This window comes from Sphaeramia orbicularis, chromosome 14, assembly GCF_902148855.1.
Source record: "Sphaeramia orbicularis chromosome 14, fSphaOr1.1, whole genome shotgun sequence".
NCBI classification, from domain to species: domain Eukaryota; kingdom Metazoa; phylum Chordata; class Actinopteri; order Kurtiformes; family Apogonidae; genus Sphaeramia; species Sphaeramia orbicularis.
The window spans coordinates 29421792-29439797 of record NC_043970.1 but is presented as its reverse complement, the minus strand read 5'-3'; the positions used below and the strand labels follow the sequence as shown (position 1 = coordinate 29439797).

At 36.2% G+C, this 18006-nt stretch overlaps 3 protein-coding genes across 5 annotated transcripts; 1 reads left to right on the top strand and 2 right to left on the bottom strand.

The window, feature by feature from the left end:
• Positions 1-1134: 1134 nt before the first annotated feature.
• On the bottom strand, positions 1135-11440 carry bicdl2 (BICD family like cargo adaptor 2). Of its 3 annotated transcripts, none has more exons than XM_030154770.1 (10): positions 11246-11440; positions 9237-9705; positions 7324-7539; positions 6962-7078; positions 6130-6276; positions 5843-5989; positions 5476-5550; positions 3386-3468; positions 1837-1951; positions 1135-1735 (listed from the first exon to the last, which is right to left on the bottom strand). In XM_030154770.1, the coding sequence occupies exons 2-10, from the start codon at positions 9480-9482 to the stop codon at positions 1565-1567; spliced, it is 1317 nt and encodes a 438-aa protein (XP_030010630.1). In that variant the 5' UTR covers positions 9483-9705; positions 11246-11440; the 3' UTR covers positions 1135-1564. The 3 variants fall into 3 exon arrangements, with proteins under 3 accessions (XP_030010630.1, XP_030010629.1, XP_030010631.1); XM_030154769.1 differs by lacking the exon at positions 11246-11440 and adding an exon at positions 11087-11233; XM_030154771.1 differs by lacking the exons at positions 5843-5989; positions 11246-11440 and adding an exon at positions 11087-11233.
• A 160-nt stretch (positions 11441-11600) lies between these two features.
• mia (MIA SH3 domain containing) lies at positions 11601-15330 on the top strand. Its single transcript, XM_030154773.1, has 4 exons — positions 11601-11957; positions 13290-13423; positions 14842-14952; positions 15027-15330. The coding sequence occupies exons 1-4, from the start codon at positions 11840-11842 to the stop codon at positions 15048-15050; spliced, it is 387 nt and encodes a 128-aa protein (XP_030010633.1). The 5' UTR covers positions 11601-11839; the 3' UTR covers positions 15051-15330.
• Positions 15331-15626: 296 nt separating this feature from the next.
• On the bottom strand, positions 15627-17890 carry LOC115433392 (alpha-crystallin B chain-like). The gene is made up of 3 exons (XM_030154772.1): positions 17614-17890; positions 16851-16973; positions 15627-16750 (listed from the first exon to the last, which is right to left on the bottom strand). The coding sequence occupies exons 1-3, from the start codon at positions 17791-17793 to the stop codon at positions 16559-16561; spliced, it is 495 nt and encodes a 164-aa protein (XP_030010632.1). The 5' UTR covers positions 17794-17890; the 3' UTR covers positions 15627-16558.
• Between the last annotated feature and the right edge of the window lie 116 nt (positions 17891-18006).

The window sequence follows — 18006 nt, the reverse complement described above, 5'->3', positions numbered from 1 at the left end:
CTTTGTTTGAGTGTAAAAAAAAAAAAAAAGTTAAATTATTTGAAAATTCTTACATATCCAAACTATCCTTTCACAAAAATGTGAATGACCAGAAAAAATATGAACAACCTCAAATGTCTCAAGTGAAGCAAGTGCAATTTTATCAACATCTTCACCCTCATAAAATAATTGCCCAAGTCATGTTTTTCCTCAGATTTTTCAGGAAACATAAAAAAAAAAAAAAAATAGAAATTGAATATTTGATGATTTAGGGGAAAAATGTGTAATGTATAAATGAAAAGCTAAGACATAATATTGTTAAAATTGCACTTATTTTTCTAAAGAAATTTCAGGTTCATTATTGTTCATGTTGACATTTTGCAAAGGATAGTTTGTAGATGTAAACATTTTCATAATGTGATTTAACTTTTTTCATTCAACACAGAGAAAAGTTTGGAGTTGACATTATTTATGTTAATATTTTACTGGTCTAGCATCCCGGGTTATCACCTTGGGCTGTATGTGGCCACTGAATTAAAGTGTGGGAAAACAAGGATGAATTTTTAAATATTAGCAAATCATAGTTTAACATTAAAATGTAACTTATTTAATAATATTAAAATGAGGATGAAATCTGCTTTACCAAAACTTTAATCTATTATGATTGTTAATTTTTGTCATGTTTAACTTTTTTGGTTGTCATGTTTAAATTTCTGCTTTTTGAGATGAATTGAGCAAAATAATAATGTTCCTGAAGACAGTTAAGGGACAGACTCACAACTGAATTATGACTCAAAATCTTGTCACTCTTGGTTTTATGGATTATTATATACTTATCTTTATAGTAGGACAAATGTGTCCATATTTAGTCCATTTAATAACCACAAAAATTGCATCAGTAGTATATTGTTTTCAGTCATATTATCTGACACTCGCAGGTCATACTAATATGTATAAATGAAGTGATCCACTATGAGGCAGTTTAGAAATGAAATGTACAGTAAGTGGGACTCACTGTACCATATAAACATTTTTAATATGGTTCAAAGCTCCATGTACCAATAATTTCAATACTATCCAGACAAAATAAACAGAAGCATTAAAAAAAATGCCACAGAATTCAGCTCTTAAGGTGCTTTTTGTAGGTATCTTTTCTAGCTATTATTTTATTTATATTTACATTACAAAATCTAGGTATTGATGGAGATTAAAATCAAGATGAGCAGAGAAAGAAGAACCACAGCGTTGCATGAATGCTGATGTTGCTCTCTCCAAATGTGTTAACAGTCATAAACACTTCACCATAAGGAATTTTATTGTCACTGACTTCAAAAAGGATTTTGAGGTAAATGATCGGTAATAACAGCTACAGAAGACTCAGCAGCAGTAAACATAAACATTTTAACAGAAAGTTCTAAACCTGAAAATACTGATATACAGCTCTGTACATCCATATATACAAATATATTAAATTCTATTCAAATATGAGGTCTGTAAACATTCATAAATCTTGTTGCAGACATTATCTGGCTGTATGAGCTCACAGTGTTCAAAGGCAAGGGCTGGCAGCTGCTGTTTCTGTGGGTTATTTGTCTCTAAATAAAGATGAGAAGAATCCTTTCCCTCCTTCTCCCTTCACTTTCAAAGATTTACTCCTCTGCAGCCCTGTTGTCTTGTCCTTCTCCCGCTGCTGCTCCTTCTGTCGCTCCTCCTCTCTTTGCTGCACTTGTTGATTGATCACCAACCTCATGTCCTCCTGTCATGACACAAGAAGCCGACATGTCAGAGAAGTGTGTGTGTGTGTGTGTGTGTGTGTTTGTACACTGCACCCTTCATGTCTGCAACTGTGAGACTCACCTGCCAGGCATCCAGCTCCTGGGACAGCGCCACCTTGTGTTTGATAGTGTTGAGAAGCTGGTTGGTGAGTGATTCTTTCTCCTGCCGCACTGTGGCCAACTCATTCTCTAAATAACTGAACATTCATTTGCACAAACAAAAACATAACATGTAACAAAATGAGAACAAATGAACTGTGGTGGAAGACGTATTTACACCCTTACTGAAGGTGCAACAAAAAAGTAAAAGTTCTGGTACAATGTAATACTATTAGAAGTATAAAAAGTAAAAGTAGTTATTAAAATATTCCAGCAGCATTTTATTGTAGTTAATGTGTTTGTATTTAATGGGTTTATATTACTGCAGTTTTTTTACATATGTTGCATTTTACTCCTGTAGATGTTTAAAGTTGAACTCATCTGAACTTCTTTATACTGTTCATATCACATCATATTCTATTAGATCATCATATATTTGTAGTATCGCGGTCCTGTTAGAACTACATGTGTCTAAAATGTTAACTCTTCATCAGTTTGAAACAGCAGGTCTGTTTTCAGTTTTGTGAACAATCATTCATCAGATAGTCAAAAGTGGTTTTTAAAGAGTTAATATGGCTAAAGAAATAGCAGCCTTTTCTCATCTCATCTAATCTTTTACAGTCATGAGAAAAAGGAAGTACTTTCTATTTTAATTAGGTTTACATACCATCAGATAATAATAATGATATGATCCTTACCAGTTTAAGTAGTGTAAAACAACACACTACAAATTCTACTGTGCCATTATTTATGTAACAGAAATGAAGCCAAAATGTTAAAGTACTGTGGGACAAACTAAGCACAAACATGGTTCAGTAGCATGTGGAAACACCTTTGGCAACAATAAGTAGTGATAATCATTTCCTGCATAATTTTATCAGTGTCTCACATCAGTGTGAAGGAATTTTGGCCCACTCTTCTTTCCAACATTACTTCAGATCAGTAAGATTACAGCTCTCTTAAGGTCCAACCACAGCTTTTTTACCAGGTTAAGGTGTGGACTGCTGGAAAACCTTGATTAGTTTGTTTTTCAGACAGTCTGTTGTAGATTGGCTGGTGTACTTGCTTATAGTTGAGAAATCAAGTCCTCCACAGCAACAAATACTATTTACCCTCTGAATAAATGGAAACACTGAGGGTATATTTGATTTTTTACACACTGCTTCTCCATATTGGCTTTATTTTATTGAATAAATACTGACACATTGGAATCTAATAATCTAATATTTATAACCTTATAGAGACTGGATGATTTTTCATTAAGTTCTGGTATGTAAAACCATAGAACTCAAGGAGGGTGTACTTTCTTTGTCTCGTGACTGTAGTCTATGACAAATACTCAAAATCCACACATTTGGAGTAATGCGGCTTTCACTGAACAGGAAGGGGATACAGCTGATGTAGATGTTTGCTTAAATGGAAATTATCAAGTAACAACATGTACCTGACATTTATACTTGGGTAAATAACTTGCATGAAAGTAAATATTTACATTTCACAATCATGACTAAATACTTGTTATGTAGTATTACCTGTAGTTGGGCTTATCAGGACTACTTCGAAATGGTTTGATTTCCTCCCTCAGAGACTCCAGCTCTTCTTCTTTGGATTGTAGCTGCAAAACGTCAAATAATATATTATTATAATTAGTCAAAAACCCAAATGTCCTTAATCTGGCTTTTCTCTGCCTTTATAACAATAAAAACAGAAGCAACTAGAAGCACTCGGAGAGCGCAGACCTCCGCCAAGGCTGATCCAGTGGGCCCCCCCGTGGGCCCCCCCCACCCCCGATCACCCCCAAAAGTTAATCATTTCTTCCTTATCCCATTTCCAACAAACCCTGAAAATTTCATCAAAATCTGTCCATAACTTTTTGAGTTATGTTGCACACTAACGGACAGACAAACAAACAGACAGACAAACAAACCCTGGCAAAAACATAACCTCCTTGGCGGATGTAACTACAGCAAAAAAGATACCACATTGGGCCAGACAGGGTTTATTTCAAGAAATAAAACTCAAAGATTACTTTTTCTTTTTTGTCAGACAGATGGAAAAAAAAGTTGATTTTTTTACCTTGACATGTTTCGGCTACAACCTGTAGCCTTCCTCAGAAGGGTCACATGATATTACTGTGATGTGTCATTGTCAGCTGTTTAACCAGGTTTGCCAGGCAACAGGGGACGATTATGCCCCCTGCTGCCTGGTATCCCACGGAGGACAGCATCCTACGTGTGGGATAAGGTGTAGGATCCCTCATCCCTGTTCATGGTCCTCGGGACCTGTTTTCAGATTTCTATGGCCTCCCTAATCCAGCGGTAGTGCTTGTTGGTTTCTGAGTGGATGACCGTGGCTTCTTCCCAGTCCGTAATATGATTTTCCCACTTGCAGTGATCCATTATAGCCAATTTCATGGAACATGAAATCCATTCAGAAACCAACAAGTACTACCACTGGATTAAGGAGGCCACAGAAATCAGAAAATGGGCCCCGAGGACCATGAACAGGGATGAGGGATCCTACATCTTATCCCACACATAGGATGCTGTCCTCCGTGGGATGCCAGGCAGCAGGGGGCATAATCTTCCCTTGTTGCCTGGCAAACCTGCATAAAACAGCTGACATGTCACAGTAACATCAAGTGACCCTTCTGAGTAACAGGTTGTAGCCAAAACATGTCAATGTAAAAAAATCTACTTTTTTCCCCATCTGTCTGACAAAAAAGAAAAATAAATCTTTATAAGTTCAGCAGACAGTATGAACCTAATCGGACTAATAAAGCTCATCACCAAGGTCATCTATTACCTGCAAATAGAACTGTGTTGATTTCATGAATGAGGAGAATGTGGGGCATTTATTTGAGCTGTTGTCTTAATTCTAATATCATAATGTTAAATTAAGCAAAATTACACTTTTTTTTAAGCCAAATAACAAGAAACCCTAACGACTGTTTGTGTGATTTCAGTTGTTTATAATCTTATTAATAGGATGCGTTTTTAGCCATTTCTTATTCATTATGCACACTAATGCACCTTTGTAACAACTTTCAATTCCAACATGTTTTTAACATGTTTGATCTGAATTGATTGAACCTTGAACCCTGAACTTTGAAACTGCTAACTGTAGAGTACTGTACAAAAGTCTTAAGTCACCATCAGGTTTGTTGTTTAAGCAAAGTTAAAATGGCCTTAAATATGCAATTCTCAGTTTCTATGTTAAGATACAGCCAGGAGAAACAGGAAATATGAACAGCATTAAAAACAGAAGGGAGCTATTTAAGTGAACACAGGCTACTCTAAATACTGACCTTAAACTGTAGAAGACAAACAGCTTTTTTATTTTTTGTGTTTTAATACTGTGCATATCTCCTGAATTTCTTGTATCTGAAGACAAGAGACTAAGTATTAAATATGTACAATATGCTCACTGCAACCCTGGAAAAACAACAGCTAAAGTTGACTTCAGACTTTTTCTTGGTGCAGCAATAAGAGTCATTTATGCTGACATGTAGACATTTTTAGCATCTTGAATTGGCGAGAAATTTTGGTATTTTGTTAATCATTAATGTTTTAAAGCATTATCATAAAAATGGGACATTTTGTGCTGGTGTTGTTCAACAGACCTCCTCTTTAAGTGTTTTTATTTCTTCATCTCTTGCTTGCAGGACCTCAGAGTGAGCTAGGAGAGCCTCTTTAGCCTGGATAACATGGGGACATAATCAGTGCACCATAACACATTGCTTTATGAAGTAATAGCAAAAATAATAATAAAAAAACAAAGCCATCATCATTTTTGCACAGCTTTAGCAGCAAAACTTGTGAGCTTGTAAAGCTTACATGTCAGTAAATAAAGACAAAGGATTAGTGCACAAACACTGAAGTTAGACTGTTAAGTTTTGATGCAGCTGCTAAGGGTGTGTGTGTGTGTGTGTGTGTGTGTGTGTGTGTGTGTGTGTGTGTGTGTGTGTGTGTGTGTGTGTGTGTGTGTACCTGTGATTGTTGTATCTCACTAAGCAAAGACAAAGGCTGTATGTGTGTGCTGTCCAGGATGCTCTCTTCTCCCAGGCTCAGAGCTTTTTGTTGTAGAGAGCGATTCACGGTACGCAACTCAAACACCACTCCCTGCTCCTGCTCTATCTACAGTACATTGGCACACAAACACACACACACTCAGATGTAATGGCAGATAAACACAAGACTGAAAACTGGGAGCAATGTTAGTGATTAGTGAGTGATTAGTGAGTTTCAGTCGGTTTCCTCAGACCTCAGATCCTCACCTCTGCTTCCTTCTCTTTCAGTTTCACCTGTAAGTCTGATACTCTCTCCCTCAGTCCTTCTCTCTCAATCCGAAGTCGATCCGTGTCGTCCTGCGATGCTTTTAGTTGTGTCTCCATGTGGGTCAAACGCTCCAACAAAACTCTGTTCTGTACGTGATATTCAACAGAAAGGTACATGGACATAATATATGATGGTATTAGAAGGCTTTAACATAAGAGAGGTGATTGACGTTATTACAATTATAGCTTTTTGGAAACTTTAAGACGCTATTTAACTTCTAGACTGCATATTTATCAAACCATACAAATGAATCTGTTTTAAATCTGATTGTCTGATGTAATGCAGTTGATGAAATAGAAGATAAAAACTAAAAAAAAAGCAGTGGAAAAATGTTTTTAGCTGGTATATATAGTGAAAATTGGTATTCAAAAGCACAGAAATGAAAGAGACAGTACAATAAAGAATGTGTTATAAACTAAACTGGAATGCAATTGCAGGCAAAAATAATTTTCTTTAAGCCAAATGTTCATTAATAAATTATCTGATGTCATTTATTCTTTCATCCAACCTTACTGAGTTTCTATGAATAAAGTTGTTCCGCATAATACCTAAAAAACAACAACAAATAAATAAATAAAAATAAATAAGAAATAAACAAAAAAACTAACTAAAAGACTACATAAAAATAAAAGTTAATGAAAATATATAACTTAGATCAGCTAGATATATCTTGGAGTTTAATTTATATTCTCAAGGACTCCTAGTTTAATTTATACAAAGCTAAATCTGAATCATTTTAATGAAAATAGTATGAAGCATCTCATCTGATACCTCTGCTTGTATGTTCTCCAGCTGTGTGTAGCTTATATTTCTGCTGAAAGATGATTCGTCCATTTCTTCTCTGAGGGAACGAAGTTCTGTCCTCAAGGAGTGTTCAAGTGTCACTGCCTGGATGAGACGAAAAAGGAGACATCGAGAAAAGCTATTGTTGAGTCACTTCCTAAAACAGGACTCCCTGGACCTGCTGGTCTGCATTGTTCATGTCTGCTTCAATGTGACATAACACCACACATTCACGCAGACAAATCCCACATACTCAGGTTATGTTTATTTTAACAGCATTAGAGTATAATGATGATCTCTTCATTCTCATCGGCTTCATATGACGGATGTCACTGATACTGTAAACTAACCTCTGCCAGCTGCTCCACCAGCCGTTGGTTGTGATTGGCCAACTGAGTCAGCTGTTCGCTCTCATCTCTCCGTCGGTCACGGCCGTGGTTGTGATATCGCTCCAGCTCGGCCTTTACGGTGGCTATATCTGCCATCAGCTCTGCCTCTCTCTGTCCTGAAGTCAGTTCATTCATGTCCAGTTTCCTCTGTAGGACATGCTTCTCCTGCTGCAAAACCTGATACACAACACATAACTGTTAATGGACTTATTCTCATCAAAATTATCTATCCATCTATCCATCAGTCTGTCTATCTATCCATCCATCCACCCATCTATCAAAGGGTTTGAATTTGTGAAATGTAAAAATTACACTGAAGATATGAACAATCAGTGGTGTCAAACTCATTTTACTTCAGGATCCACAGACAGCCCAATATGATCTGTAGTGGGTCGGACAACTAAAATACTATTATAATAACCTATAAAAAATGACAACTACACATTTTCACTTTGTTTTAGTGTACAAAAGTTAAATTGCATGAAATTTTTACATTTATAACTAGCTTTACACAGAAAATCTGAACAACCTGAATGAATATGAACAAAAAGAAATAACAACGAAAAGTGCAATTTTAACAATATTCTGGCTGTTACTAAATGTTTTATGTATTTGTAGATCCACTGTGATCTGTAAGTTGTAACGAACATGTGCAAATGAGAAGCTGAGGCACAATATTGTTAAAATTGCACAGATTTTTTTTGAGACAGGAAACTTTGTAGATATCTTTGTAGATAATGTAATTTTACATTTTTCACTGTTATTATTTCACTGGTCCAGTCCAACTGAGATCATTATGAGCTGAATGTAACTTCATATGATTAATTTTTTATATTTTTGTGAGAAATGTTTTAAGACTAGAACCACCAAGAGTTGCTATAAACTTAAAACTGCCAAATGAGTCAAACTTACCCATGTACCATGTCTATTCTCTTACTTATTTATGTCATCGTACAAAGTAGTTCTGTCATGTCATAACATGGGTGTTTAGTCATCACTGTGACATATCATTCAGATCACATGCTAACAAATGTTGTTGCCAGAAGTAACATAAATGGTGTGGAAAGTCAATGCATTTTTATCTTGGCAAAAATGTACCTGGTGGGGATTATAAGTATAGATCACATTTTTAGTGCAGAAATTTCTTGACAGCATTTTTTCATAATAGGGAGTGAAAGAGAACACAATTTCAGGGAAAGTCAAAACTAGGGGGATTTCAAAAATTAATCAAATGTGGTATTAAAAAAACAGTGGAGGGTAAAATTTACCTATTAATGGTGTAGTGTTAAAATAGAATTGCCAATATATGGCACTATAGGTGAAAAGTCTTTAAAACATACATTGAAATTAATGCTGTGTAGTAATATTAAAGTCCTTTTCTGATTTTAGAAGGAAAATTACATTTCATTTGATGAAAGGTGTTATTGTCTAACAACATGACCCCCTGCTCTGTTAAATAAACTTTAACATATCTAAACTTTTTTTGAAGGAGGGCTCGCTGAACTCAAAGTGAGTTTATTTGAGGTTTTCTTTGGATGGGATCCATATAACTACATAAAAAAACTCCAAGAACCACTCCTTAAAGAGTTAAAATACAGGGAAATGAAGTGAAGAGTCAGTCTTTTTCACTGCTTTGATAATACAGATTTCTCAAAACTGACTACAAGTACATTATTTTTAATTGGCCTTGCATGTAACTGGTTACTACTTGAACAACAGGTAAAATAAGACTTAGTGATGGTTTGTGGTAAGTTATAAGTCAGACCAGAGCCCATAAAGTTGAAGGTATTGTAGATCAGCAGAAGTCATTAGTTAGTTTTGAACATTTCTTCTGTTCTGTGTTTCTCTGTCATGGACACAGAGTTGGTGCTCACCTCCAGCTCCCTCTCCCTCTGGTCCAGAGAGGCTGCCAGCTCCTCGTTCTTTTCCAGCAGAGCCTGGCCCAGCTCTGCAGCCAGGATCAGGTCTGTTTCTATGCCTCCACTGCTGTCAATGCTCCCGGAAGGCGACGAGGAGGAGGGAAGCGCAAATGAAAGAGAGACCGAAGAAGATGAGGAGAGAGGGAAGAAGGAGTCCTCCAGACTTGGGGAAGGAAGACTGTTTTTCCTGGGGCTGAACATGTTTGTGTGTTTGTAGGAGCCAGTTAGAAAGTACAATTCATCTCTCCAGTTTTTCTTTTCTTTTTTTTAATAATAATCCAATCTCGTTGTAGATTCCTTGTGTCTTCTTCTGCTTCTCGCTGGTTGGTCCTAAATATGGGCTGACAACCTTAATTTTCAGTGCCCCACTGGTTTCTCACTGTACTGCTGATATCGCTGTCACTCCCTTTCATTCACACAAACCCTGTGGGTAAGAAAAAGACACCATAACAACAGATTTATGAAATCCAACTATGAAATCTAGGGAACATACTGTCTTCTGAATTGTTTGAGTGCTGGAGTAGTTGTTTTCTAGTAATATAATCTTACATAGACACTGAGGAAGCCTTTTGTGTGACAGCTGCTTTTGTTGCTCTGACCGAAATACCAGCTCCACTGTTAGCTTTGTTCCAACCCCCTCCCTAAATTCCAGAAGCTATTGTCCTCAACTGTTCACTATAAATACAGAAAAATCTTGAGAACCTCTAATTATGTCCCTAAAGTCATTGTTTTGGGCTAAATCGTTAAGAGCAACACCACAGCTTTGTATGTTTCCCCTCACCATCATCAAAGCCTCAACACTACCATAACTTTTAGAACATGTATCAGGTCATAAAAACATATAATTAAGGATACAGCTCCTAATGGCTGTTCTTAGTCACTACTGGTTCAAATTTCCACCAGTTTAGTCATGAAAGAAGTCTTCAACTCCAATGTAAAAGTGTGAAAATAGTCTACCATAACTCTGTATTCCCTCAGTAATCATGTATATTTTGTATTTTACTGCTGTATATGTTTAAAGTGGGGCTCATTTTAACTATTTTTGTACTATTCAATCACAAAAATGCATAATATTCTGTAAGAATATAATATGTTTGGAACATTGACGTCCTGTGAGAAACATATTTGTAAAAAGTGAACTTAAGCTCATAAAAACAGCCCCATGTAAAGGTTTGTGACAGTATTTTACAGTTAATCCAAGAGGGTTTCTAAAGATTTTAATAAGGAGAATTTCCTTAACATTTAATCCCCGATGATTCAGTTTTATCATTAATATTCAAATGAAAAATTGTAATCTGAAAAGCTGTCAGGCAAACATAATGGGGCAAAAAGTGAAATATTTCTCTCTGAGATGCAGTAGAATAGCAGCAGAAAATGGAAATATTAAAGTAGACTTCAGTTCAGCACATGAGTAGGAATATGTATGTTAATTTCCATTATTTTCAATGAAACTTAATGGAAAGAGAAGAATTTTCTCAATCCTTAAACTAATATTCACTCCAGTTTATCACAAACTATACAAACATGACACTTTGACAAGAGTAAAAACTAATTTGAAAATAAATAAATAAATAAATTAAAATCTGTCAGGCAAATGTAATGAAGCAAAAAAAAAAAAAAAATATGGAAGGATTTATCTCTGAGATATAAGCAGTATAAAGTGGCCAAAAACAAAAGTAAACTTCAGTACACCATTTAACCACAAATACTTATGTTACATTCCACTTTGTTAAATTTAACTCAAACACTTCAGTCTCAGCCTTCATGTCTCCTTTCTGTCTTTAGCTTTAATGTAATCATCTCACCTGGTTACAACTCTGTCTGTGATGATCCTTGAAAAAAAACACAAGCTGTGCTCCTTCATAAAGACTTTCACAGGAAAATCCATGGACTTTAACTTTATTCCATTGTGGTTGTGGAGCCTGTACCTGACGTCAAAGGAACAAAAATGAAGCCTGTCTTACCTGCCGGTTTCAGGTCAACTCACTCAGAACAAGTACTGTCTTCCTGTTTGGTGACTGTGTGCATGTGGGAGTGTTTGCACAAGAGAGGCTCAGCTGGTTTCCTTGGCAGTGAAAACATACATACACCCTCTGACTCCTCCTCCTCCTCTTGAGAGAAATAGGTAAGGAGAGCAAACAGAGGCAGCAATGAAAGACTGACAGAGGAGTGAAGATGCTTATCAGGGATGTGTAGGTGCTCTGACATCTAGTGGCTGAATAATGAAAATAAATCACAGGAGCACTGATTAACTCTGAGGAATGCTCTGCTGAAACACTCACAGGGTAAAAACATGGAGGGAGAGGTCAGGGTACAAGCAGAGGTCTGTCTAATGAGGACCTCCTCCTCTTCCAGAAATCCTGTTTACCTGCTAGAAGGGCTTGAAAGAAGCTCTGTGTGTGTGTGTGTAAGTAAGAGGAAGGGGGTAGGGAGAGTAAAGAAAGGGGCTACCATCATTACACCTTCTTCTCTGAGCAGACAAACACACAAAAGGGCAGCAAAAGACCCACAAGAAGATCACTGAGTGTCAAAGAAGGCCTTCAGATCAGTAAACAGACATGTTCTACAGACTCCTACTCGCTCTTTCACTTTGGCTCCTGCTGCTGCCATCTGAGGCTGGGAGGCAGATGCCAAAGCTGTCTGACAAAAAACTCTGTGCTGACTCCGAATGCAGCCGTAAGTACTGAACTCTTATTACTGCAGTGGATGTTAAACACATTCTGATCATGTTGGACAGCATATTAAAGTAATAATGCATGCAGATTATAGCTCAAAATAAAGATGTGAGCTGTCAATGTTTTTCTTACATTTTTTCCCCCTTAATCCATAAAGACCCACTGTTACTTTTGTGGCAGTTCCAAAATATTTTCTCTATGTTTAACTTTTCTTATGGGATTTATCACAGTTTATTTTAATATTATCCTCTGTTTTTTGTTGGGTTGTTTTTTTTTGTTTTTTTGTTTTTTTGAAAATCCGGTATTTTCCAGTATTTAATTTACTGATCATGTAGGTCAAGGGTGTCTAACTCATTTTCTTCCGGGGACCACATTCAGCCCAATTTAACTGGAAGTGGACCGGATCAGTAAAATAATAGCATGATAGCCAATAAATAATGACAACTCCAAATTGTTTTAGTGCAAAAAATGACATTCATTTATGCCAGTTTTTATGTTTACAAACTATCCAAACAAAAATGATGTGAATAACCTGAAAAAAATGAAATTTGTGAAGAAATACAAGTCTAAATTTATCAATATTATGCTCCGACTAATCATTTCTACATGTGCATTACAGATCAGATCTACAAAGGCACAAAACATTTATTAACAGGCAGAATATTGTTAAAATTGCACTTTATTTTCTTTAGACATTTCAGGTTGCTCATATTTGTTAAGGTTATTCACATTTTATTGTTAAAGGATAGTTTGTTAATATAAATATTTTCATAATTTAATGTTTTTTTGCACTAAATCAAAGAGAAAAAATTGGTGTTGTCATTATTTCTAGGTTATTATGATACTATTTTTGAGTTTGATGCCCTAACTTACACTTTGCAAATTCATCCCGCGGGCTGGATTGTAATCTCTGGCGGGCTGGCTTTGGCCCCCGGGCCACATGTTTGACACCTGTGATGTAGGTGTTCATAAAAGGTCAGATTAAAGTTGAGGGTTATTATATCAAAAATAAGAAAACTCAGAAAAAGTGACTTTTTCAGTGAAGATATAAATAACTGAACATAAACTAAGTGTCTCCATCTACTGTCATTGATCCAACTCCATGGGTTTTACTGGTGAATCAATGTTGTAGAAGATGATTGAGTTTCCACGTTCACTACGTCCAAATGGGTCACATCTGATGACCATGAAAAGATGACAAACCAATTATTCACACATATAGGATTAGCGGATCGATAGGTATTAAACATTTTACATCAGTAGGTGGTTTCAGTTGCTGCCAGTTGTTTGGGTCTTTTTGGGTTAAAGTCTCTAATGTGCATTTTCTTCCCAGACCCTATTTTGATAGCCCGTGCAGTGCAGGACTACTACCCTGGAGACTGCAGGTTCATCCCCATTAGACAGGGTCAGCTCGTCTACGTCTATGCAATGCTCAAAGACAGAGGGAACCTCTTCTGGGCTGGCAGTGTGAGTAAAAAACAGCTTTATAGTCACAGTATTAGTGAAATGTTTCTTTTCTGGTGTTTTTTTTTTCCTGTAAATGTGATTGAAAGAGTGTAAATGTGAACTACAATCACATGAGGTTTATTGCATGGAAAAGTACCGTTTTGGAAATTTTTATCAAACATGATTTGTTGTAGAAATTCAATCCAACAACCCTGCATTAGCTCTTCCTGCTGTACAAATGCACCTTATTTCATTTTCCTTTATATAGAAAGTTGGGTTTTATAGATATAGATCATCTTTATTTACCTCAGGGGGAATTTCTTTCATTAAATATGACAGAACAGGTGATTAAATTGAGATGGACAATTGCTTTCTTTCATAGAAATAAACTGAGCTTTCCACTGTATTGTAAGATGACTTTATTTTTTAAATCGGTTTTAGATTATGGTGATATTCTGCATGTTTCAGCGGTAATTCTTAAGCCCCTGGACACTTTATTTGCTTGGTTTATCATTCAGTACTCTTCAGTAAGTTGTGATAAACACTAGGTTTTATTTTTTAAAAACTTATCAAACTTTAAAATAGAAAAAAAAGATTGCATCATTTGTACCTCCAAGGCAATTCACATTTTTAATTTTACCAAAGTTTACTATTAACTTATTTTAACTAAATCAAATGATTTATATTTTAACTGATTTTATTATTTTATTGAGTTATCTTGTATTTTTCATCACTTTTATTATCACTAATTTTGTTTTTGATTGTTTGTTCTATTGCAAATGAGGTCTTCACCTCTATATATTTAAATAAATACAATTATATACCATTTCTTTCTTTGTAAAGCCACCATTTTATGTTGCTTTTTCTAGATTATTGCCTCACATTTGTACATAAAAAAAACAGATTGGTTTTATAAGTCACATTTATGACATGTTGAATGTTTAAAATGAGCAGTCCAAGTTGATGTATTTTTTTTGCCATATATTTGTTTTTTCAAACAAAATTTGAGGTTTAAATAATTTTTAAACTAAAAATTGTTTAAACTCATGTCATTAACTATTATTAAGTGAAAAAGTAATGACAAATTATTTGTACAACAGTTCTGGTCTACACTTAAAATCACCAAAACACGAAAAATATTGAATGAAAAAAAAAATCTTGAATGCTCATATGTAGCACTTAGGAAAACATCTTAAATGAAATAAAGAAAAAGATCTCCATTATTAAAAGTAGTTCTTGCACGGCACCCATTTTCCTGATGCACCTGAAGAATAGGTGCTGTATTGCAACTAACAGAGATCCTAGTAAAGTAAAGCAAAATAAAGAAGTTAAGTTAAGTTATGTTACATTATCTAAACTTGTCAAGTCCTGATAATTATGTGCAGCGTTTCCATTCACTTTCCTAAACTTAATCATTTGTTTTTCTCATCTGTTTGCAGGTCCAGGACTCTTACTATGGCCAGCAGGAGGCTCGTGTCGGTCACTTTCCCAGCAGTGTGGTGGAGGAGACACATGCTCTCATGCCAGCCTCCACTGAAGTCCAGACCACTGTAAGTTTTTACGCACACATGTCCAGTTCCTACTAAGATGCTTTCTATTCATGTGACTTTCTTCTCATTTTCAGAAATGGGACTTCTACTGTTACTGAAGCGGCCTTTGATGATGAAGACAATACTTTACTCTGCCAGCACTGACTGATCGACGATGCTTATTGCTGCTTTGGTCATTTAGGCTGCTGATAATCTACAATATAGAATCTCTGTATTACAATAAATAGCTCTAGAGCCTAATTACAAATCACATCCATAAGCTAACATCATATTTCCCTGCTTAACTCTCTGTATTATAATGCACCATCTCTTGGGATTAATACGTATCAGTCAGGCATTTTCAAATAATAAACAGTAAATAAAGAAGAAATATGTAAATTGCAGACATCTTTTTTCAGGTTCCTATTATTTATACTAATACATGCAAGTTTTAATTATGGGTTGGACATCACCAGCACTGTCACTGATTATCTCATTTCATTTTTAATCATTTACAGATGAAAATGCTTAAACTTAGACTTAATTTTAACTGGGCAAAAACTTAAGCCTACACCTGACAAAATACAATAGTACAATATGTATGCTGGTTATTATATTCAATCAGGGAAAAGGCCATCTGTTTCACCACTTAAAGACTTAAAAAAATATATAAAATCACACAGCAGGCCTGTAAATATTATGTTCCAACTTTTATTCTATTTTTATGTGTTAATATGCCAGGGGATGTTACCAATCGGAATGACAGAGCTTTTACTTTTTTTTTTTTTGCGCCTACAAGCACATATGCTCTCACAGATACTACACCTTTCACATATTCACACACATACATGAACCTTAGCAGCTCAGAGGCCAGTGATTAAAGGTGTAAAGACATGAATCCACCCTTCAAATCACCCTTGTTCTTCCTCTTAACAAAAATCTGGTCCCAAGTCCTCAGGTGGCTTTTTCAGTATACAAACAAAAAAAATGACTGTCAATGCCTCCATAGAACTCTGTTCCGTTCACACATACAGAAACCAACACTATGCTCATAGAGTAAACAAGAATCTCATCATACTTTCTCAGCCAGTAGATGTCATTATTTTAAAAGGGGTAATCTGTTTCCACCTTCCTTCATTGAATTTACATTCTAGCCTCTGTTTTAAAATGAGTGCTGCGCACTTCTGTGCGGTTTTCATTGCTCTTCTTGAAAAACATGTCATTTGACTGCAGGGTGTGATATTTATTCTGCTCTCTTTTATAGTTAAGCAATGAAAATCTAGCGGCACAAAAATATTTTGCAGGATAAATATTGTTTAAACAATGATTCTGCAGGCTTGTGATATTCTCAAAAGGTCATTGCTCTGCCCTTTACCACATTATGTCTCTGAAAAACAAGTAGGTCTGTGGTTTACAGCACAATTTGTTTCTGAGTGTTTTAATAAAGTGTGTAAGCAGTTAGATACTGGTTTATTAAAAGTCACTTGCACTGACTACACACGTTTAGACATAAAGGCTTGCCTATGTGTGTACTGAACTGCCAACAAAACTATAACAGGTTAAATATAAAAAACAAGCAGCACTTTCAGTTAGTATTAAAACAGCATGTGGGCCTTCAGGCTGTGTTCTACATTTTCTGTTTTGCTGATGTTTCATCACAGGTAATAGGAATGCTGCGTTCAGGGCCAGGAGACGACCGAGGTGCAGTGATTGTCAGCACACCATCAACTGACAGACTGGAGGCGACCTCTGAACATAACACACCAGCAGGAAGCTTGTACTTTCTCACAAACTCCCTTGACACAAAGCCGTGGTCATCCTGGAAGAAGACAGTTATAATCAGTGAGGTGTCATCAAACTAGGGACTATTTCAAGCTTTAAGGTTCAATGTATCTTCAATACACTGTGCTTCTTCTGACCTGTCTGTCTTCATGTTTGGCATGTACTGTGACAAAATCATCACTGACACTGACAGACAGCTCCTCAGGTGAGAAATGCTTCACATCCAGATAAATGGCAAAGCGGTCCTTCTCCGTGCGCATCTACACAGATGGTACAATTGTTAGAGACTAAAACACAGCAAAATGTGTTCACATTTAGAGCAAGACTTTATATGCTTTTCAAGATATGACACAGATATAAAAACCTATCCATCCTTGAAAGATAGGCTTTGAGTTGGTGTTGGCTACCGTTGTGTCTTATGTGTTGTATTTTTGTTGTCATGTAAAGTATAGAGTCTTTAGTGTTCCAGCTTTTGGAGGGGATGATGCTAGAATATTCACAGCTCTTGTTTACATCATCTCTCCCAAAACTTAATTTTACGGTTTGGCCTTTTGTTTCATTTAGTTATTTAATCTCTTATGTGTCTTACTTTTGTCTTTTAAGTCACTGACTATGATTGTGTATTAAGTGTTCATACTGTTTGTTTGTTCTTGTCTGTGACTTTGTAAAACGGTGCTTTTGAAATCAATAACATAAATAAAGTTATTATTTTGTGAGTGTTAAAAGTAGTGTTAATGTGGTGGTGAATGTTCTGCAAATATTGCCAAAATGCAAACCTTAAGGTCTGCTCAGCATTCTATTCACATTCACATTATTAGAAGAATTATCTCAATGGCAGTCTTATGGTGAATATTGCACAATAGCTATTGATTTTAGAGTTATAAGAGAATGTGTCTTTACCTCACCGTGTCCATTTTCAGACCAGTTGAACCAGCGCATGAAGGAAGGCCTCATCCAGGGGAAGGACCAGGAGAAAGGCCACATGAGTGGCCAATCATTGAGGGGCTCTCCCAACGAGAGGTCGGAGAATCGATGAAGGAAGGTGCGGCGGTACCAGGGATACTGGATGGGGATATCCATGATGAGAATCAGATGAGATGGACCAACACTGGGTGTAAAGGAGGCTGACTCTTGGTTGCAGAGATGGTACTGATGTGCTCTTCTGAACCAAATTTATAGCCCTTTGCCTCCCATCACATCTGGGCCCTGTTCAGGCGCTCCCTCCCCTCTATAACCCCCCATTGCACAATTGCATAGTGACCCTGCCAACAGGATGATCTTTCTGGAACAATG

Excerpts from the sequence above, each read along its gene's own strand:
- mia (XM_030154773.1), top strand. The coding sequence starts at position 11,840 with ATGTTCTACAGACTCCTACTCGCTCTTTCACTTTGGCTCCTGCTGCTG. Across the intron at positions 13,424-14,841 it reads ACCTCTTCTGGGCTGGCAGT|GTCCAGGACTCTTACTATGG; the intron begins GTGAGTAAAAAA and ends ATCTGTTTGCAG. Across the intron at positions 14,953-15,026 it reads CCACTGAAGTCCAGACCACT|AAATGGGACTTCTACTGTTA; the intron begins GTAAGTTTTTAC and ends TCTCATTTTCAG.
- LOC115433392 (XM_030154772.1), bottom strand. The coding sequence starts at position 17,793 with ATGGATATCCCCATCCAGTATCCCTGGTACCGCCGCACCTTCCTTCAT. Across the intron at positions 16,974-17,613 it reads CTGAAAATGGACACGGTGAG|ATGCGCACGGAGAAGGACCG; the intron begins GTAAAGACACAT and ends CCATCTGTGTAG. Across the intron at positions 16,751-16,850 it reads CCAAACATGAAGACAGACAG|GATGACCACGGCTTTGTGTC; the intron begins GTCAGAAGAAGC and ends GTCTTCTTCCAG.
- bicdl2 (XM_030154770.1), bottom strand. The coding sequence starts at position 9,482 with ATGTTCAGCCCCAGGAAAAACAGTCTTCCTTCCCCAAGTCTGGAGGAC. Across the intron at positions 7,079-7,323 it reads TGGTGGAGCAGCTGGCAGAG|GCAGTGACACTTGAACACTC; the intron begins GTTAGTTTACAG and ends CGTCTCATCCAG. Across the intron at positions 5,551-5,842 it reads GTGAGATACAACAATCACAG|GCTAAAGAGGCTCTCCTAGC; the intron begins GTACACACACAC and ends CATGTTATCCAG.